General features: G+C 43.6%; 1 protein-coding gene across 3 annotated transcripts; it reads left to right on the forward strand.

The window, feature by feature from the left end:
• The first annotated feature begins 4,896 nt into the window (after nucleotides 1-4,896).
• Nucleotides 4,897-20,343, forward strand: PEX2 (peroxisomal biogenesis factor 2). 3 transcript variants are annotated; one of them, XM_014560245.2, is made up of 3 exons: nucleotides 4,933-5,071; nucleotides 9,134-9,235; nucleotides 19,075-20,343. In XM_014560245.2, exon 3 carries the CDS (start codon nucleotides 19,092-19,094, stop codon nucleotides 20,007-20,009), a length of 918 nt encoding a protein of 305 aa, XP_014415731.1. In that variant the 5' UTR covers nucleotides 4,933-5,071; nucleotides 9,134-9,235; nucleotides 19,075-19,091; the 3' UTR covers nucleotides 20,010-20,343. The 3 variants fall into 3 exon arrangements, with proteins under 3 accessions (XP_032325776.1, XP_014415731.1, XP_032325775.1); XM_032469884.1 differs by lacking the exon at nucleotides 4,933-5,071 and adding an exon at nucleotides 6,727-7,264; XM_032469885.1 differs by lacking the exon at nucleotides 9,134-9,235 and having other exon boundaries at nucleotides 4,897-5,071; nucleotides 19,077-20,343.
• The last annotated feature ends 2,340 nt before the right edge of the window (nucleotides 20,344-22,683 follow it).

Here is a 22,683-nt window from a genome sequence, read left to right on the forward strand (position 1 = left end):
TGCAGGGTTTGAAGGAGAGTTACAGAGCAGCGTGTTGAGTTTCGTACTTTAGAAAGTTTATTCTGGTGAACAGAGGGGAGAGTAAGCTTGAAGGGTGGTAAGGCTGGAGGGCAGGAATTTGCTAGAAGATGATTTAAAGTACAGGGAGCATGGGGGTTTGAATTAAGGCAATGACAACAAAGATTATTAGAAGAGAGGGTGAGGTTTGGAGCTGCATTGAAAGGCATTATGACCAGAGACCCCGCATATGCCATGTCTCCCTCCAGGAATCATAATAACAAAAAGGAACAGGGAGAAGTCAGGAACGGTGGCTGTGTAAATACCAGGCAGAGGATGACAGCGGGGGTGTGTGTGTGAGGGTGTGGTATTTGGACTTTATGTCCTGGTGCCTTTCTAAGGAATCAGGATGTTAACCTGGGGCAACTCTGGACAAAGTGTCTACAATCTACAATCAGAAAACACTAGCTAGAAAGTAACACCACCAGAAAGATGTAGACTAGACTGGAGGGAAATTCAAGGCTGGGAAAGGAGACAGCATTGTGCTGCTGTGAAAGGAAAATTTTAATTTTCAGTTTTTGTTCCATAAAGAGATTGAACTTGCCTAAAGGAAATATTCCTTTTTTTACAATAAACGATGGCTTTTAAAAGTTGAATTGCCATCAATAATTAGAGCTGGCAATAGCTTATCGGGGGGCATTATGCTAAGTACTTTACATCTGGTGCCTCATTTAATCCTGCAGTGTTATTGTTAGTTCAGTTTACTCTTCATTGAGACCTAGGGAGGTTAGGTAACTTGTCCAGAGTCATCCAGTAACTGGTAAAGGTAGAATATAAATCCGAACATCAGGATGCTCGAGCTGAAACTCGTAGTCACTGTATCACTAGAGCATGTTCAGTAAATCCAGATGTTTACAAATGATTTCCACTACACTGTGCTTCAGAGCGTGCAGAGGTCAGAGCATCAGACTGCGTAGGTTCCACTCCTCATTCCACCACTTAACAGCTGTGAAAAGTAGGCAGGTCACTTCCCCAGTCCGTACCTGTTTCCCTATCTGTACGTGGGGATAATAGTGTTTGTCTCCTAGGCATTTCCGAGGACTAAATGACTAAATGTAGAAAAAGGGTTCAGAATAGAAGCTGGAACGTATTATACATCTAATGCAATGTACTGTTATTATAACCATTACTCTATTCTACAGTACTGAGAGAACTAAGAGTGATGGGTAAACCATGTGGGCCCAGTTAAGGTCTGTGGCAGGCAGAAGGATGGCCCCTCAAAATGTCCACACCCTAACCCTGACCCTTGTGGATATATAACTTCATTATGGCAAAAGGGACTTGAGAGATGTGGTTAGGGTTATGGACCTTGATGGGGAGAGATTATCCTGGAGTATCTAGGTAGGCCCAACCTGAACAGAGTCTTACAAGACTGAAATCAAAGAGATGAAACAACAGAAGAAAAGGGAGGAGGAATCAGAAGGATGAGAGGGCTTCAAGCTGCCACTGCTGGCTTTGAAGATGGTGCGAGAGAGCCACAACCCACGGACTGGGAGTGGCTTCTAGAAGCTGGGAACATCTCTCAGCCAACAGCCGGCCAGGAACCAGGGACTGAATTTGGTCAACAATTTGAATAAACAGAAAACCAAGATTCTCCCCTAGACCCTCCAGCAAGGAACGCAGACCTGTGGACACCTTGATTTTAGCCCAGTGAGACTCAAGTGGGACTTGTGACTGCAGAACTGTAAGATAATACATTGGTCTTGCTTTGAGCCACTGACTTTGTGGTAATTGGTTACAGCAGCAGAAGTAAACTAACATGAGATTTATGTTTAGCTTTTTCCTAAAAGATTCAAATAGATTGATTTAAGAACTCAGTAATATGCTAAAATAAATGTACCTTTTTAAAGTCAGCAATTTTAAACTATGTTAGGGGCATAAATCAATGTCTCCTTTACATTTCTATTATTAAATTCCTTAGAACCTAAAAGGTGCTGAAAGGCTAAAAGAGGGTATCATAAATAAGATGTTATTGTGATTTTTAATCTTTTTTTATATTTAAAGGTAAATACTCAAATTTAATTTTTTTTCTTCTTTTAGTTCATAATTAACAGATGCATGAAATATACTATGATTTTTTACTAACATATTTAAGCCCATAGTCAAGTTCTAACAAGACTCTTCATTAACGTGTCAGCAGGAATATATAAATTGTAGGTTTAAATAATTAATGTGTGGAATTTACATAGGTAAGCACTTACTCAAAGGCAAAATACACTATACCTTGGTTATTGTGTACTTTTTCATTGTCTCTGAATTGATACTCATTGTTTCCAAGAGAGGCCATGTCTGGATATTCACCTTTATATCCACTGCCTAGCCATATTCCTGGCCCCTGGTAGGCTTTTGTTATAATAAATGATTGAAAAATATTTTTAAAGCAAGTATAAACAAACTGGAAACAAAGCTTCCCTGAAACCTCAGCTTACTAGCTCACTGGAAAATGAAAACAGTTTACTGTGTCTAGAGATTAAATGATAAAATCCAGAACCTACATGAACCAATTTCAACAGAAATCTTAAATGTTCTACATGTTTTGCCCTCTTAATCAGATCATGAAACATAATTTGTACTTCTCAATAGCTTGGTATCTTTTTATTAACAGATTACCATGACATTCATATGTAGCACTCCATGAATTAGAACCTGCGTTCTGAAAATATCCTCTATGTTAGCCTTTTTTTTTTTTTTTTTTTTGGTCCTTTTCTCTCCCTTTCATAAACATTAAGTAAAGCACAGTACAAATGCAGGCCTACCTGATATTGACTGAAATAAAATCACACAACATGAGAACTGTAAGTTAAGTTTTATTTGGGGGCAAAATGAGGACTATAGCCCGGGAGACATCATCTCACATAGCTTTGAGGAATTGCTCTGAGGAAGCAGGAGGAACTCGGTATCTTATATGATTTCAATCAAGGTGGGGTACATGTGGTCAAGCACACATTTAGGCAGAGGCTTGCTGCTAGTCACCAAGAGCAGATGTGTCACCGCTGAATGATTCTAGTGCTTTTCTAGAAATGAGAGGTAAGAATTTAGGCTCATAAAATCTACCTCTGAAAAACTCTACCTGAAGGCCTGTTCCACCAGTTTTCCCAGAGTATAGAGTGCCTCAAGCCTGATCTCCACCCTAAACTCCTCTCAGGAGTACTGGAGGTCATCAGTTTCTGATTTAATGCAAGCAGAGGTAGATGGCAAGTGCCAACGTGATTCTACCCTTGTAGAGGCAGGTGGTGAGCGCCAATTTTCAGTTGGCACTGAGAAGTACCACATGGATGCCTCCTTCACAATTGCTAAATGAGAGCCATGGTCTTCTTCAGAGATTTTCTTATCCTCTAGAACTGCACTATCAATACAAATATAACAGGAGCCACATGTGTAATTTTAAATTTTCTGAAACATTGTTATGTCAACATGTAACCAGTATAACATGAAATAGTTTATTGTTTACTTTTCAGAACTCCGGTGGGCATTTTACACTTAGAGCAGACCGTAATCTGGCCAACCCGTATTGCAGGCCGCTACTGTGTCCGGCCAACTTGAGCTCCAGGGAAACCCCCGACTCCTGTACCTAAGTGAGCAACTTGTAGCTCCTATTCTCTCATCTGTACGGTTGGTTCACATGGCGGAAATTTCACTAATTCAAGGAACCATCACCATCCTCCGAGGCCTAACCTTTCTGAGATCTCCTTAATGTATGGAAGACAACAAAATTCCAGGTCTAAGTGATGTCAAACTGTATACCTTTACTGTAGAAACTAATTTGACCAGTATTAGACTTCATTGATAAATGTTCTTTTATCTTATCCATAATATTCTATATTGAGTAACAACTTTTGCAAGGGATAATTGGGGCGGGGGGAGGCTTTCTTGTAACGCTGCCTCTACAGGACACGCTCTCCAATGTCCAACAATACAGCCATCTTAGGACTGAGTGCTCCTGGGGAGGAGGCTGGGCGGGGGAGGGGGTAGACAAGAGCTAAAATGTTCTCAAGACCTACTGTGTGCAGGAAGCTTTACCCACCCAGACTTCGTTCAAACCTTACAGCAAACCAGCCAGCCAGACACAGCCAGCCCTTCTGTAGACTGAGTAGGCAGTGGCGAGTCTCAGAGCCGGCTGCACAGAATTGCCTGGTGAACGCTCAAGAAATACGTTCCTTCGGACCCCAGCCCTAGAAGTCCTCCCTGGGCTCCCAGGGCGGGGCGACCTGGCTGTCCGCGTTTCTGAGAGCTCCGGGGTGACCCGGACAGACCCTGCGGCCCCGAGCTCACGGCCCGATGGTGCGGGCGTGTGCAGTTCGCCCGGCAGGCCTCCCGGGCCGCGGCTCCGCAGGCGGACGGCGGACCAGAGCGGCCACCTGCCTCCGGGAGCCTGCAACGGTCGACGAGCCACCCGCGCCCCCACGGCCCCAGCCCGGATGCCGCCGCCGCACACGGAGGCTCCCTGCCCCGCAGCGGGCCCTCCATCCGGGGCGAGCGGAGAGCCCCCGAGACGCGGAGGCGCCCCGTCGCCACCCGGCGGCGCTTGTCCAGCAGCCCGCCGCCGGCGTCTGAGGGCCGGGAAAGCCCTGCCCTCAAAAGCCCCGGCTTCCCCGCGGCCCCTGACACCGAAGCCTCTCCACGCGCGGCCCCCGACCCCGGGGCTGACGGGTTCGCGACTCTCCTGCCAATCAGATACGGCTTACCTCACGGCCAGATGGCCAATCACCGCGCGCGGGTGTCCTCTTCGGCTCTTCGGCCCTTCGGCTCTTCGGCTCGTCGGCTCTTCGTCCCTTCGGCTCGTCAGCATTCGCTGTGGCTGGGCCCTCCCGGGCCTTCCGCCGCGCGCTGAAGCGTAGTCCTCGGTGGTTTAATCCCCCCTTTTTTTTTCAGGCACTTCCGGGTCCTGCGTCACTGCGTGAACCCGCGAGTTCCGGAAGCCCGGGGAGCCCAGGTTCTGCTAGGAAAAGCCGCGCTTCCCAGAGAATGTTTGAGAAACAGTTACGCGGAGCCGGGCGTTTCGCAGACGCCTAAGGTCAGTGACGCCCGAGAGATCAGGAGCGCAAACCCGGGCTCTTGCTCACAGCTGGGAGGGCGCGGAGTTTCACGACCTTGTAATTGTCGCCCTTTGCTTGTTTCCCCGTTTCATGGGCTTTCTGTCTTCCTGGAGGAGGCAAATCAAAGTCTGATTTGGGGAAAGGCAGTGGAACGAACCTCAACCCCTAAAAATAGTCTTAGGATCGCACCGTTAAAAGAAAAAGACGCAGCTAGACTTGAGCTCCTTTGCATTCCACGAAGCGACTTTCTAGACACACACTTGGAAGTCTTTTCCTCGCACTTGGCGGTGGTGAGATTTAACTCCTAAGAACCGCTTAGGAATTATTGCAGGGTCCAAACTTTACTTAATGTTTGATAGTTCATGTAAAACTTTGTGTTTGGTACCAAAAGTAAAGTTTCCAACATTTTTGAAAGCCTATGATCTCAAAAGCAGTTTTAATTTTCTTGGTGAGAACTACTAAGAATTTTCTTGGAAAATTGCTTGCGAGGGCTTTGTTACGTTTAACATTGGTTTCTGATAAGAAAATAGAAAGTGAAAATCATTTCTCTTTTGAGGCCTTAAATTAAAAGTTAATTGTTTGTTTACCTATTTCTTTAGGTCCCATTTTCCAGAAGTACTACATTTAGTGAAAAAGCTGGTCACAGAATGAGACCGCGTTGTTGAATGTTCACGTCTAACATGCCTGGTGTTCTGCGTTGCCCCTGGAACACTTTATACCTGGACAGTTTCAAGCAATTACAGGGAGGCTGAGGCTCCATCCACACCAGTTTGTCGTCTACACACCTTCCCCTATGAGTCACCTTTACTTAAGCCTGAACAGAATAAACTAGGGGCAGACTTGCTCTGTCTTTTTTTTTTTTTTTTTTTTCGCTTTATCTACTTCCTTATCTTGCCCATATTATCCATTACTTGTATCCAGAGAAATCAAGAGTTGGATTATCTTGAGCCAGAAGGAGATTTGGAAAAAGAAGGGAGAGTGGAATTATTTAAAAGCCAAAAAGAGAAATCTGCCCCCCCCCCTTTTTCTTTTAAAAAAAAAAAGGAAAGGAAAGAAAATAGAAAGGACATAGAATGCTGGAGTAAGTCCAGAGAATTGAGTTGTACTCTTGACTGTGGTTTTCATTTGACCAGCTCTACCTCTTGGCTTTATTCTCCTTATTTTTAAAAATTAGGAGTAGCAGTCAAAATCTGTGGCTTTAAAACTGTTCCATAGAAGAGCTGCTGTAGAAATGGCCTGGAGCTATGCAGAGGAGAGACAAAGCAAGCCGACCCTCAGCAGTATTTTACAAGAACAGCTTGTGTTCTGCTTGAAAAACAGGGGTCCTGTTAGGGAAATTAAATTCATATCTTAGACTAGATGATCTGTTTCCTTCTAGCATTAAAATTTTATTTCTTAGGATAATTATTCATTTGTAGTCAGCATGCATTCATTTGATTATTAGTTTTTTTAAATAATAAAATATATCTGTTCACAGTTAATTCATTACCAAAAGCCATAAACTTCTCTATATTCCACCTTATTTAATAGCTACAAATTTTAAATTTAATTCTTTCTTTATGATCAGAATCATAATTCTTTCCTTTTCTCCTTTCCCCCTATTTTATATTAGCCATAAAATTTTTGCTTATATTTGAAGCTTGTAATATAGTCTTTGCAATAGGAAGGGCAGATATTTTCCATTTTACACATTTGGTAGCTGAACCTTAAAGATGTTAGCAGCCTTGCCCAACATCACGTTGCTAGTATAATTCTGAGTCCCGGCCCCACATTTTCCTCACAGCATCAAATTTTAAGTTTCTTTCCCTCTTATGTTCTACCAGTTCTTATAGCACAGGGAAAAGGGATGCAAGTTGCAGTTTCTTTCTTTCTGGACCAAAGTTCTGCTCTGAATCCCTGGCTTCTATTTTTCCTCCCTTGATTATCTGGGTTGGACAACCTAGAAGCAAATTGGATGCTCCCTTTTTGTCTTCACTGTGAAATGACGGCAGTTTCTAAACCTCCCGTGTTCCCCTTCAGTTCCTTTGGAATGTGGAAAAAACCTCAGGAGAAAAGCCCTGAACTGCTCCGTCTGCCCCACATCTGTAATCCCGGCCCTGCAAATTTCTAGACATGGACATGGAGGCTGGCAAGAGGACGTCTAGCAGCCTCTGCCCTTCCCTCTGTGGTCGGTCAGTCAGCTTCCCAGCCTTCTCCCATCTATGGATCAAAATGCCTTTCTCTAGATTGCTTTTTGTTTTATTTGATTTTTTTTTTCAGAGCTCTTCCTTCTTACCTGCCTATCAATACGGTGAGATAAAATTTCATCCCAGTTGTCTTTTCTTCTTACTATTAAAAGATAAAAACCAAGAGCTCTGAAGTAATCCTGTTTTGATTACGTATACCATTCCTTTCCAGTGTTAGGTAGGTGAGTTGGCGTGGCCTCTACTAAGCGTGTCATATGTGTTCATAATAGATGGGGGTTCAAGTCTCCTTTTTTCACTGACGTATTCCGTTTGTTCAGATTTGACATTCAGTCTCTTTAAATGGTTCTCTGACCACGTGGGAATGTTGATGAGGTACATCCCAGGCATCAGGGGCAACCTGACCACATTCCTTTAATTTCTTTCTGCATCTGCAGTCCTGAGAGCTTGACTGGCAGTCTGGTTTTGAGAATGATCTTGAGGGAAAAAATTTAGCTTTGAGCTCTGTGGGATTGCATTTGATCCAGGCTTACCAAATATCCCTACTGCTGACTTGCTTTTGTGTGTTCCACCATTTCCCTAGCATTCACCAGAAATTTACTAATTGCCAGCTTGACCTTGACACGTTGATCGCCACGTCACCCAAATCTGCGTGACAGTTGTGTTTCCTCAGGGGCACCCAATCCACAGTGGGTGATCAGCGTGCTAAACAGGTTGTCAATCTCTTAATTTTTGACTTCTTAAAATGGATGTGATACTGACTGTGTTATGAGGATTAAATGAGAGAAAGAACCATAGGGAAACCAGTGCCTCATATATAGGAGGTATCACATGCTACTTCCTGCTTGTCCCTCGCTAATACCTCTGTTCCTTTAGGGCTATTTTCACATTCTCTAGAGTGCCATAAAATGTGCAGTTAAGCGTGTGTTCCAGTCATCTTCAAGTCATTTAGAATTCTCTTCGTAGGCATCAGATCCTAAAGTCCTTTTCCAGATTTATAGAGGACTTAAAGACTTAGTTGTTCCGTTAAGTTTCATGTGGCTCTTTGCTCATCCTCGGATCGCAGTTTTTGCTGTAGTTCATGCTTGTGCTCTCAATCTCTTAGGACTTAGCCTCTGAAAATAGCCCCATCTGCATGTCCTGCGGTGCTGTCCTAAAGTGTTTATTATGTTCAGCTTGTAGGCCCATCATCACTGTGTCAGCAGAGGATGCTGGTACAGAGCACGGCCCCACCACTTCTAGCTGTGTGGTTTCCCACAACTCAGCTCATCGCTTTGTGCTTCAGTTTCCTTGTTTTAAAACAAAAATAATACAAGAATCTCTTTCCTAATATTGCGAGGATTAAATGATTTACTATTTCATTTTGCAAAGGGCACTTAGCTGCGGTAGTCCCTTGTTAGCGCTCCATAACCGGGAAGTAAGTGGTAGAGGTTTACTGTGGTTGTAAAGTCACAGATTGGTTGGGATTGTCTCCCATCAGGCTTTGCTGTTTATTCCATGAGGACTGAACCTGTGTCTCATGGGTACCATTCTGATTTCTCCACTTTCTCTAGCCTTTTCCAAACTCATGTTTGACATTACCATTTCTGCAGTTGGGAATGGCTGTTCCTTTATCTTTTATTTATTTTCTTCCTCTTCCAAGGTTTCCTAAAACAATTCCTATAAGGATTCTAGAGATGTAGACTTTTTGCAGTGCTCTTTAAAAGAATGTTTTTTTTTAACTGCTGCAGATTATAGGGGGGCAAAAAAATGACTGGTCCAGAGTCACACAGCCTGGTGGTGAAGCGGGGCCAGAAGCAGAACCAGTTTACCGCTACTTCCCATGTTCATGCAAACATCTGCTCTTTCTTTCCACAGTGTGCTTTCTCTCTGAAAGACTCAGGAGCACAGCTTTGTGAAAGGAAAGATTACGAGTGCCATGCTGTTCTCCTAGAAATGGATTTGTGAAGCTAGGCTGAGGTATGAGCAATTCTGTCTTCGGGTTTAAAAAAAGCATTTTCTGTTACTTTTAGATACTTGAGTAAATATTACCAGCCATGAAATAGGTAAGGTGCTCAATTGTGTAAGACTAATTGGAGTCTTAAAGATTGGAGTATTTGAGTTGAATTCCCTCTTCTCTCCAAATAAAAAGAATATTTCCCCTCTGCTAGGGCAAGTTACTTATCCTTGTTCATCTTTTTGAAAAACATACGCTATTTTGAAGTTTATCCTTCAGATATATTTTAGAAGTACCTTGTTGTGTACCCACCACCACTTTGAAAAACAGAAATTCTATTTGGATTTTGATGAGGACTGCATGTAAGTTAATAGAGGTCTAGTGTCCATAAGGGAATTTTAAAATTCTGCACCTCTTGTCTGTATCCAGATGAGCATAATTTGGATTTATAACAACAGATATCTATAATCTGTTGAAACTTAGTTTACTATTTGATGAAAGAGAGGAAGAAAAGCACAGAGACACGCACTTAACAAGCCTGTGGCAGAAGTGGGATTTGAACTTACAGGTGTCAATTTCTGGGCCTGCTGACAGTGCCAGAGGTCAGTGTTCTAAAGGGTCCCGGGCATAGCTTTTTCTCTTTTGCTCATGTTTGAAATGTGTTCTGGGAATCAGTGTCCTGTTAAATCTCTCTGATGCATGTCCCATTTATTAGTATTGATTTCAATACAATGGACAGTAAATCTATCTGACTACACAAAGGAAATAAAATAGGAGGGGATAGGCTCAAAGCTTAAAAACTCCAGTTAGAGAACTTGATTCATGCAACCTCCAAATAGGAAATGTTGCTTAAAATTTTTTTAAAACCTAAAAGGAAAAATAAATGAACATATGTTCTCATCCAATTCAATTCCTAGAAGGCTTAGAATAGTGTGGTAGCCATATTGTCATAGTTAAAATTAGTTGGTTATTGTGGATCTGGAAAAGGACAGCCTGGTGGGGAGGGGATGGTGCATGGATGGATGTGAAACCTTAGAGATTACTTGGGAATCACATGTTTCTGCTGACAAAGTTTATAGGACTGTAAATTTAAATGTAGAATTTTTGTGGGCAGTACACATTGACAGATATGCCTAATGGTAATACATCTAGTACTGAGCGCCTTGGAACAGGTCAATAATCGTGTATATATTGATAGCAGCAATGTACGAGATGTTACTTGGTGTTATAGCTAAAAATCCATGTTATCCCCTTAATCATAATTACATTAATATTGACAGGCCCTTGACAATACCCACATTATTATTGATAGATTTCTGTCAATAACGTGTTTTTAAATAAAATATATTCAGTCATAATTTGTACTATACTCAATAAAAGCTCGAGAATACGTCCTGAAAAATTCTTCCCTCTTTAGTGAGATGCAGTCATTTGTTTTGGTTTTGGAATGCAGCATAGATGATAAAGTTTTATTTGGGGAATGAAAAGCTTAAAAGGAAAGTGTGAGTTATTTAAGGGATAAGGTTATATATTGCCACTCTTAGTAAACGAATTTTCAGTTGTTTTTTTTCCTGTGAAAGAAAAGCACTGTGACATGTCTCGTGATAAAGTGTCAGCAGGAGACCTTTTTAATAGTTTTTAGTGCTAGATCATTTCATCTTAAACATATTTATGTGACAAGTTAATCACACTAACCCTCGTGGATGCTGTACTTTGTATCTATCTGGTCTTGATTTTGCCTTGAGCATCTTTTTCACATACCCTTAACGTAGCAGTATCCTTCATGAAACACTGATATTATTCAGTGCCGATTGTACTTTACTAATTAATTATTTTTATAAGTCTCTTTGCATGGCCATAAATGTTTCCTCCTGGGTCAGCCTTTTAGAATCTTAACTTAGTATAGTTTGGAAAATGGGGAGTAGGGAGGGAGACGGTGATAGGACTGTGTATTAAAACAATGAGATTTCATGGCAGAATAGGAAAAAGCATCCCCTGTTTTTGGCATTCTGGGAGAACAATTTGAATTAAATCTGATGGTATTTGTTTCAATTCAAAACAATCCCAACTTTTTTTTTAAAAAAGATTAGTTGTTTTTTTTTTTAACTATTCAAGTTTAACTTTGGTGAAACTACATACGGAACCCCCAAGAACCAATAATGTGGAATTTTTAACACTCAAATTCTTGAAAGTGAACTAGGAGCCTGGCCAATGGGCGGCCAGTAGGCAGGTGTGGGTGGCCATTAGTGCAAAGGGCTCGGGAAAGCAAAGGGCTGGGCTTCGCCCAGAAGAATTGGGGACTTTTGATTCAAAAATGTGTGGACACCATCATCATTTTTATTTTCAGAGTTCTCAGTGAAGCAAGTTAAATTACTTTAACTCGTTCAGGAAGTTACTAGTCGGCACCTGAGTTAAGGCCTTGAAACACTACAGGAGTCCAGTCACTGGTCTTCCAGTTTGCAGTTTCCTTTTCAGTCTTACTGAACTCTGCCATTGGAGTCATCCTGTGACATGTATACCCTGGTACGTCGCTTCCCTTCAATGATTACTCCTGCCTCCAGAATCAATGCAGCTTCCTTCAAATGAGGTCTTTCTACTGGGGCTTGATCTTTAGCCCATCCCTGGTCAAGCAGATGACTTGTTTCTTGACTCCTAACAAGGGCAACCCCATTGACAGGGATGACGCAGTGCAGGACGCAGCTCCTACTGGAACCCATCCGCACGTCCCCCAGATAGATTATCGCCAGGGTCAGTGCTTCACAACATTAAATGCCATTTGTCCCTTCTCTGCCCCAGGGAGTTTTGTGATCCTTTATAGTGTTTTCACGTTTTAGATCCATTCTTTGCTTCAGAGATCAATGGCTAGTCTTGATTACAGTAGCATCCCATTTTTTTAAAAATGCTTGAGTAAATGGAAGTTAACTGGAAGTTAAAATATTTTTGGATTGAATCCCAGGTACCTAGGCGAATGCCTGGCATTTTTCAGACACTCCGTGAATACCGGTTAAATTGAGTAGCCACTTGTCAGAGAATTAGAATTCACTGAAACACAGACTTCACATTAAATGGAGAATAACTTTATGTGATTTAAACCTATTGATGGCATTTTTCTGTCCTCTACACCTGTTATGGGCAAATACTGTTATATCGTGGAAGGAAGAAGTTCCGTAATCAGGTTAATTGAACTTCTGGTTATTTTGATTTTTATCAGTTTCTTCTAGTCCTGAGCACTGCCCTGCTCTAAAGCCAGTATTCTAGAATAACTGTACCTGCCAGAAAGGGAAGAGGGGAAGGAAGAGGAATTGCGCGTAGCGTGTTGGTGATGAACCAAGGTTGGATGCTCTGTACCAGGCCCTGTTCAGCAAAGCACTCTTGAGTCAGAAGTTATCAGCGGGCATTCCTGAGGTTTCTTTGCTTCCAGATGACAGGCACAATCATGTGGATGGGGGTTAAGCAACCAGAGAGCAGGTCATGCTGGGACCCACCCCTGTTGTCTCCAAATACCCACCCCAGCATCACCTTTCAGATAAGGTGCCAGTTAAGGGTACAAGGAGTTCCACTGAACTGTGTCTCTGCCCCTTCCCTGACCCCCAGACTTGACCACGTCATGGTGACATCATGTTCATTGTTCAACTGCCACAATTCTATTTTATCGGTGTCTTCAGTATTTCCTGGGGGGGAGAAATCCTTTTACCGCAGGCTGGTTGAGGCATTCAGTGAGTAATAATGAAGATTTCAGTCTTTGGAAATGAAATTTGGCAAAATCAGCTGAGTCTTTTTCTTCTTATGTTCATCCACAGCCAAAGTAGCAATAATACACCAGTAATACGGTTTGCCCATTTCCAGACCACTTTCGCAACATTCTCTGGTTTAATCTCAGCAGTGTTGTGAGGAAGCTGTTTATTTCCAACTTTTAGGAGAATCTGACGCTAATGACTTTTTTAAGATCGCATAGCAACTGAATGACAGAGCAGGAACTTGAGCCCAAGTCTGTCTGATTGTCAGTGCGCTCTCCCCACTGCCTCGGCTGCCCACAGGAGTCCGTGCATCGGAGGGGCCTTCAGCCTTAACGGCCTACGGGTCATAATGAACAGTGTCTGTTCTGTGTTTACAGCTACAAGAAGTCACAAAAATGACTAAAATGTTGGAAACGAAAACCTGAAACAGAAAAGTAGAGAAACAAATTATTCATCTGGAAGAGCGGAGGCTGGAGAGCAGCTTAGTAATAGTCTGCTGGTCTAGGAAAGAGTCTTCTGCAGGGAGGAGCCCAAGCCCAGCTGTTCTTAATCTGCACCGAGGCCAGGCCTGGGGTGAAAACGAGGAAAGAAAAAAAAAGTTAAACTGTAACAGAAGGGATAAGAAAGAATTTTTTTATAATAAGGACTGTTAAATATGGGATGGGTTAGAGAGTGTGTGAAATCCCTTTTCTGGCAGCCATTAAAATCTCCTGTCTTTACAAAATGCTCTTAAGTATGATTCCTCCAGAAATGAGGGATTTGAAATAGATGATTCCTTCGAGCAGCCACTCTCTCTGAGCAGTTTCTCCCCAAACATAAGTGAGGAACCTGAGGAAGAGGGTGCCTCCCCCACCACCCAGCCCGACTCGCTGCTCTCAGCGGTGTCCGGTCAGGACGTCGGCGAGCGGCCAGCCGCTCCTCCCACTGCAGATGGCGTGGACAGACAGCGACTGAGCAGCCCCTCTCAGCCTGCATTTGTGATAAGTTCTGTGAGATTAATAAGAACTAGTTGTGATTCTAATATTTAAAGATAAATAAACTGGTACCTATAACACGCACTGTTTCACCTGATCCTCATCTGAAACCCGGGGGCAGGGAGGGGGCGAAGGGAGGGAACTGGTCATGTTGAACTTGGTACTGAAGTCCATTACGGTCCGAGCCTCTCCAGGGTACGCTGACAAATAGGAGAGCTTCCCTTATCTCGCTGACCCCAGAAGATGAAATCTGGGGAAGATGCCAAGTTGCAGACACGGTTACAGTAGAAGAGTTACAGAGACCATATTCCTGCATCTCCTGAGTGATGACAGGACTTTGCGTGAGGAAGACTGAGTTAGGTATCAGAGTCACTTTAGAGGTGGCAGGCACTTTGAGGAAGAGGTATAAGATAAGGTGCTTTTTCCCCAAATTAATTTACGGTCAAGTTAGGGAGAGATGTATTCACGCAGCTGAAATCACAGGACAGATAGTTGAGGGCTGTCAAGAGTTCAAAATGGCGGTCATGGAAGGGAGTTGGAGATAATGAAGAAGGTTTCATGGAGAATGTTGGACCAGGGTTGGAACGTTAGGGCAGATATTGAGGGCAGTGGGAGGTCAAGAAGGTAAGTGTTCGAGGTGCAGGGGGAAAGGGCCTGAGGTGGGACTGAACGGTGGTCGGGAATTTAAGGCTCGGCTGGGGGATGGTGTTTTATATGGTTACGTGGTTATGGAGATGGAGGCAGAACTGGGCTAAGTTAGGTCTGAGAAGTGTGCACTTTATCCCAGGGACAGTGAAGAGGTAAGAAGGATGATCTGGTAAGTATGAGCAAGTAATTGTATAGATTTTGGTTAGATTATGAGGTTTCTTAAAATAATGTTTTAGGTCTTTTAATTAATTACATAAAGGATATGCTGATTAGGGAAAATTTGTAAACTGCCAAGAAAGGTGAGAAATATAATCTTATTCATTGATGATTTTTTGCATAAATTTTGAAATCCTTTTTCTATTGAGATAGTTTTGAAATTGTATCCATTGCCTCTGAGAACCGTGCAATACCATCTCCTCTGCCTTCCTCATCTTAGCTTTTAAGTAGATCAAGTAGATTTATAATAGATGAGTCCCAGGAGAGGGAGCTCACACTCAAAATCTCCACTCAGATTTTCTCTCCCACATCCCATAACTGCCTCCTGGACTTCTCCACTAAGCTGTCTCATAGGAGCCTCAGATCTCGAAAACTACACAGATTTATTTATTATACATATATATAATATATATAAGGGGAACCTTCAGACCTGTACCTCTGCATGTGTTTTCTGTTCCAGAGAATTGCGCTACCATCCCCTCCGTGACTCAGCTCAGTCCTCCTTGGCTTCCTTCTCACTAAGTCCTGTCAGTTCTTCCACCTCGTAGCTCTGAAAGGTACCTATTTTTTTCCATCCCCACTGATGCCTTCCTAATTCAGACATCGTTAGTTTCTCACTAAATCATCTGAACGATCATCTTAATCAGTCTCTGTGCCTCCAGTCTTTCAGCCTCTAATGCGTTCTCCATGTGTCCAGAACAAGCTCTCTGAAATGCAGGTTGGATTGTTCTTTGCTTACAGCTATTCAGTGGCTCCTTGTTACCTTTATTTATTTATTTTTTTGGTTATAGACTTTTTTTCCTTGTTTTTTTTTTTCCAGAATATAGACACTTATAATCATCAATTTGACTTTATAATAGTAAATTTTTTTAACATTTTTTATTGATTTATAATCATTTTACAATGTTGTCTCAAATTCCAGTGTAGAGCACAATTTTTCAGTTATACATGAACATATATATATTCATTGTCACATTTTTTTCTCTGTGAGCTACCATAAGACCTTGTGTATATTTCCCTGTGCTCTACAGTATGATCTTGTTTATCTATTCTACAATTTTGAAATCCCATCTATCCCTTCCCACCCTCCGCCCCCTTGGCAGCCACAAATTTGTGTTCTGTGTCTATGAGCCTATTTCTGTTTTGTATTTATGCTTTGTTTGTTTGTTTTTAGATTCCACATATGAGCGATCTCTTATGGTATTTTTCTTTCTCTTTCTGGCTTACTTCACTTAGAATGTAGGCTTTTTTCCTTATATGTATATTTTTTTATTGAAGTATAGTCACTTTACAGTGTGTGTCAACTTCTTGTTACAGCATAATGCTTCAGTCATACATGAACATACATAGATTCGTTTCATATTCTTTTTCACCATGAGCTACTACAGGATATTGAATATAGTTCCCTCTGCTCTACAGTATAAACTTGTTTATCTATTTTATATATATTAGTATCTGCAAATCTCAAACTTCCAATTTATGCTTCCCCACCCTCCCCCCTTGGTAACTGTAAGTTTGTTTTCTATGTCTGTGAGTCTGCTTCTGTTTGGTAAATAAGTTCATTTGTATTTGTTTTCCGTTACCTTCTTGCTCAAATATAACGTCCTCAGCTTGGCTTCTAGGGCCTGGAGCCTGAGCCTCCTGCTTTCCTTTCCAGCCTTCTCTATTGTCCTTGCGCCTCCCAGCCTTGGCCCCCACTGTTCCCTCTGTTGGAGTCATGTTCTCACTGGCCTTTATCCGCCTGACACTGCTAATCCTTCAGGTGGCTGCAAAGATCTTGCCTCTTCCACGAAGCCTTCTTGGACCTTCTGAGGTCCAGCTGTGAGCACAACGCTCATCATGTACCACACCTTATTGTCATTGCCTGGGGATGATCTGCAGGACATCTTCCTTTCCCCCTCCTCCCACTCACTAGATGATAGTCTGGTCAGATGATCGTTGAGACTGTCTGGTCTACCACTTCATCACCAGCTCTGACCCGTGCTCTGGGGAGTAGCAGATGCACAGCAAACACGCTGAGAGAAGTAGCCATCAACAATCTGGCTGTGGGGACTTGACAGGGTTTTACTGGATGGGAGTTTGTATTTTCTACTCTTCACCCACCTGGGACTTTTCATCCTGGTCATTAATCTGCTCATCTCGTGCTGGTAGGACGTGGCCCGTGTGCCAGGCACGGGGCTGGCTGGTAGGACGCGGCCCGTGTGCCAGGCGCGGGGCTGGTTGCTAACATTCAGCCATGAGAAGACTCAGTCTTAGAGGCTTATCTTCTAGTGGAGGAAATTGATAATTAAAAGGCAGTGCATTATGTGAAATATCAAAATAGTTTTTCTGCAGTACAGGAAGGCCAAGAAAGAGGAAGAACAGAGCATGAAAGGAACAGTTAGCAGAGGCAGCTGGCTCAAGTTGGGAGCCAGAAGGAAGTGTCCCCTAAGCTCGGACTTAAAAACTTAGGACCAGGTGAGTCTTTCACTGAGAGAATGAGAAGAACAGCCCTTTCAAGGTGAAGGGAACAGAGAGCAGATGTCCACTGTGACCAGGAGAATTGGGCACTTTATGACCAGAGATTGAAATGTTAGGAAGCAGAGCAAATGGGGTGAATGGGAGGAGGCTTGTGTTGTCAAAGGATCGTGGTGCGTGAGGTGCATTGACGGAGTCAGGAGGTGGGACAGGCCAAGTAGACGTCGTCCAAGAGAGAGCTGAGAGCTGTCAGCATTCGGAAAAGGTTTGGGCGGATAGAGTCGTGAATGGATTAGAAAAACAGAGGAAAGGGAATTCTGTCTGAACCCCCTTTCTTTCCTGTGGTTCCTGGTTCATATGAGGCCAGGATTTCACAGAACTTACAGTGAAAATCTGCACTGTTGTAGCCACAGGCTGGCAAGTCTTGAGGGAGCTGCAGGATGGGGACAAAGGTGAGATCACCCCAGAAGACAGTTGGCATTTGTCGGTGAGAAGCATTCCTGTCACATACCTGGTTTAAGAAGAAAACAGCTCTAAATAACCTATGATTTCACAGTCATTTTTGATTCCTATTTTTGTATAATTTTGTAAAAAAAAATTTTATATATATATTTATATATATATATATATATAAAATAGAATTTGAAAGAACTTTAGAGGTCATTTTGTCTCCAGCCCTTAGTTTTGTAAGGGAAGAAACCAAGGCAGAGATGAAGTGAAATGACTTGGCCAAGATCACGACAGCCACATGGTTGGTGTCACTGAACCCCCGCGGGACCCGCATCTCCATCTGTTAAGTCGGTGTTTGCTGAGCAGGTCAGGCTTCTCGAAGGGACGGAGATCATGACCAAGCTCTGTGTGTCCTGAGCCTATTTTAAAAACTAAATTTAAACAGATCTCTTGTCATGGTTTGGATTGGCCAGATCATTCATAAAATGTAAAATATCTAAACTGGTCTCTCAACTTTTGACAACAGCAACTGGGTGGTTTTGATGCGTTGACTTACACGTAACAGGCATTTAATAAACGCGTTTCAGGTGAGTCAGTCATACCCAGCTAACCATTAATTAGCTTTTTCTATTGCATTTTAAATAAGATTGTGGTCTCTGTAGCACCAAATGTATTTATAAAATGATCTCAGTGTCTGTTTTTACATCATAGAAAACTATGCGCACCTTTCCAGTACCTTAATAATGACATTTTTGCATTCGTGTTGCTTTGTGCTCATATTTCTTTTCTGCAGTAGTGTGATAGAATAATAAACATTTATTCCTTTATTTTTTTCTCCTAACTTCCTTTACAAACATAAAATGTGCTTGAGAAAGATTAAACGACTTATTGAAAATATTCCTTTGGAGTCAGTAAAAGTGCTGGAAATTAAACAGAGGTCTTGACTTACCATCCATCGTGACGTTCCCCATGTTTCATTGTATTTATTAAGTTCGTGTATCTCTCCATTAGTCATGTTATTATTCAGCCTCGTCGCTGTCAGCGTCAGGATTTTATCATCTCCCGTTGAAATATCCACTCCAGGAGGTTGACCTAGAGGAACATTTGTGGAAATTGGATGCAACTTGCAAAAACTTGTTATTCCTTTGGTGAGGGGAGGGGGATGACAAAGAATAGAAAGAAAAGAAAGGAAAAGAGGAAGGGGGAGAGGGAGAGAAGAAAGAGAAAGAGGTTCATGTAAGCAGTGACTGTTCACTGTGCTGCTTTGAAGCGCATCTCTTGCCCTGGGTCGTCTGCGCCACCGTTTTCCAAGTGTAAGGTGAGAAGACAGGACAAGATTGTGACTGTTTGATGATAGTTTCTAATTGTCCTTTTTCCTAGAGACCTTCAGAGAAGGCATGGCTTCCAGAGACAAGGAGACGAAGGGGGCAGACAGAGTGCTGAGAATAAGTCAGTTGGATGCACTTGAACTAAACAAGGCCCTGGAGCAGCTCGTCTGGTCCCAGTTTACTCAGTGCTTTCATGGATTTAAGCCGGGGCTATTAGCCCGCTTTGAGCCAGAGGTGAAGGCATTCTTGTGGCTTTTCTTGTGGAGATTCACCATCTACTCTAAAAATGCCACAGTGGGACAGTCGGTTTTGAATATTGAGTACAAGAATGATTTCTCCCCCAGCCTGAGATACCAGCCGCCGAGTAAGAACCAAAAGCTCTGGTACGCCGTCTGCACCATTGGGGGAAAGTGGTTGGAAGAGCGATGCTACGATCTGTTTCAAAACCGTCACCTCGCATCATTCAGGAAGGCCAAGCAGTGCGTGAATTTTGTGGTGGGACTTTTGAAGCTCGGTGGGCTGATTAACTTCTTGCTCTTCCTCCATAAAGGCAAGTTCGCGACCTTGACCGAACGTCTGCTCGGCATTCGTTCCGTATTCTGCAAGCCCCAAAACGTCCGGGAAGTGGGCTTCGAGTATATGAACCGGGAGCTCCTCTGGCATGGTTTCGCTGAGTTTCTGATTTTTCTCTTGCCACTTATCAACGTCCAGAAGTTGAAAGCCAAGCTCTCTTCATGGTGTGTCCCCCTGACCGGTGCTCCTAACGGTGACAGCACGTTGGCCACCAGCGGCAAGCAGTGTTCCCTGTGTGGGGAGTGGCCCACCATGCCCCACACCATAGGCTGCGAGCACATCTTCTGTTACTACTGCATCAAGAGTAGCTGCTTATTTGACGTGTCCTTTGCCTGTCCCAAGTGTGGCACAGAGGTGCACAGCCTGCAGCCCCTGAAATCAGGGATCGAGATGTCTGAAGTGAATGCCATTTAGAAATTAAAACTGTTTCCTCTGGGAAAAACTGTGTCATGTTAAAGTCCCTGGTGTTAGTCATCCTGAGCACACAATATAGGCCTGTTTTACGAGGACACATGCTTCTCAGCCACTGCCTTCTGTTCCTTTCCAGGCATGACTATGTTCTACTCACACTAGAAACCACACGATTCTAAATAGATTATGCGAGTGTTAATGTATTTTTTTAATCATTAAATTTCATTTTTAATGTCAGGAATAATGGATCATTTTTATCCAGTGACTCCTAAGAATGCTCATTTTGCCACTTCCTGGAAAGAGGTTAGAGTCTAAAAATAAAAGACTGTGAAGGTTCTGGGATGAGTGCATTTCTTTTCAGAAATGATGTCATAACATCATAAAATGACAAATAGTAAGACCTGTTGCTTTAAACCTGAAGATCTGATGTCCCAATTGTCATTTTAAGCTTCTCTCTAAAGTCGGTTTCTAAGGGATTCAGTCAGCCTCTTTCTTGGGCAAAACGGTGGCCACCAGAAGCTCAGGACCTACCTTCTGCCAGCACTCTGATCTCACTGGCCTGGAGCTTCTTGCCTGATAGTCCTGGCAAAGTCCAGGAGCTCACAGTCACTGGTCAGCCTGGGATTGTGTACACATTCCCCAACCAAGAGGGAGAAGTCACGCCCCCAGTGACTCCAGGGTGGATGGTGCCCCCTCTGGAGCACCTGTGAACCCACAGTGGGAGAGGAGGCAGTGCCCCCCAGGAAACCAGGATGCTGTCGTGAGAGTGGTGGCTGCCTGGCAGGTGGAAACAGTAAAACCCAACTAGTGTCGATGTTCACCTTCCTTACCCCAGTGGTCTACGGGCAGCCTTTAATTTTACCAGTGACCTAGTTTGATAAGGACATTAATAAGTAATTGAATGATTGCCTTAGATTGAAGATCTGAAAGAATTAAAGTCAGCAAGATTTGTTATACCAACAATTTTGTTAACTGTTATTTTGATAGCAAATTCCGAGTAGGTACCCACACTGTCATGATTTTACCATGAACACACAGTGCTTTACGTGCATGCTAATAGAGTTGTCAATGTTATGGGAGTTGTTTTTTTCTTCCCCCACGGACCTAATGGCTCTTGGTACAATGTCTCTTTTTAAATTTTTTATTTTTACTTAACGTCTGCTACCCCGACTAGTAATGACCCCACCACCACCACCACCTGCCATGAGATTGGAGACCGTGGCTGTTCTGCTCATCCCTGGAAACCAGAGCCTCTGTCTCAGTCCCAGTGAACCAATGGAGACATTCTGTCAGCTAATGACTAAACCCAGCTTCACAGGTTGGGTTCTGCAGAAGCAGATCTTGAAAGGGGTTTGAAGTGCAGGATGCCCCTTAGGGATCCACACCTGTGAGAGGAAATGGCAAAGAAGCAGACGAGACAGAATCACAACACAGGCCCGCCAGCCTCAGCCACCGCACGGAGAGTGGGGGAGCTTGTGCGGTCTGTCAGGACCCCCGGGGTTGGGCCAGAGTCATCAGGCCTTTCCACCTCCACCTCTCAGACGCTGGATGTGGCTGCTCCGGGAAGGACACCACCTCAGGCCTGGAAGCTCTGCACCCGAGAGACACCAAAGGGCTAGAGGCTGCCTGCTGACCTGACTCCCCGCAGCCGGGCAGTGAGGCCATCCTTGGAGGAGGGGCCAGGTGGCTACCCCAGCATGGCCCACACCTGCTACCGTCCCTCCATGCTTTTTCCTTAGAGTTTCCTGTTTCTGTTTTTCCTGCTTGTGAGGATCCTTGGCAGAGATCACACCCTAGACAGGTGGTGGTCAGCTGCTAATCAGTGGATCAGGACCACCGAGACCATCCAAGTGCTGCCTCGGAGCTTCGCCTCGCCGCAGAGATGCGGGCCCGAGGCCAAGTTGCTGTGACAGCCCCAGACTCCACATGGTCCCTGCGCCCCTGTGGGCTGCCGGGAGACTCGTTTTGACCCTGGTGCTTCTGTCCGCGCTCCCTAGCGGCTTCAGGGCTCAAGGTTCACGACAACTGGGTCACACTTAGCTACATCATGTGTTTCCACTTTAGCGACAAGACGCTAACATGCAACCCTGAGTGTCCCCCTTTGGGAAAACAAGAACCTTTCCAGCCCCATTTTTCTTTCCTCTCCCATGCAGCTGGTTCTCAAGTCAGGTTCCCTACTTGTGTATTTAGTGTATCTAAGTGGCTTCAGTGATTGGATCTAAATTCGCACATTGGTCCAGGCTGACTCGAGGCATGTCCTGCTCCCTTGTTCCCAGCACCCCTGCCTTCAGTACTTAATGGCTGTGGGTTTTGAACAAGTTTATGTAACTGCTCTGAGTTTCAGCTGGATCAGCCTATGAAATGAGCATTCAGTCCTGTCTACCTCTTAGGACTGGAATTGGAATTAAATAACATACCATCCTTTCACTGATTCTTCCTTGAGCCCCTACAGGCATGCTGCTTCTGTACCCAGAGATGCGCTCATGAATAAAATAAAACCCTGGCTCTCATGGAGTTTACATTCTTGGAGGGGTGCTAGACAATAAACACATGTTGTAAGATCACTTCAGACGTTAGAAGTGCTCTGAGGAAAATGCAGCAGACTAAGGGAACAGGGAACTACAGGGATGCTGTATTGAATTACATGCTCCTGGAAGTCCTCTCTGCAAAGCTGAGA

This window comes from Camelus ferus, chromosome 29 (genome assembly GCF_009834535.1).
Source record: "Camelus ferus isolate YT-003-E chromosome 29, BCGSAC_Cfer_1.0, whole genome shotgun sequence".
NCBI classification, from domain to species: Eukaryota; Metazoa; Chordata; class Mammalia; order Artiodactyla; family Camelidae; genus Camelus; species Camelus ferus.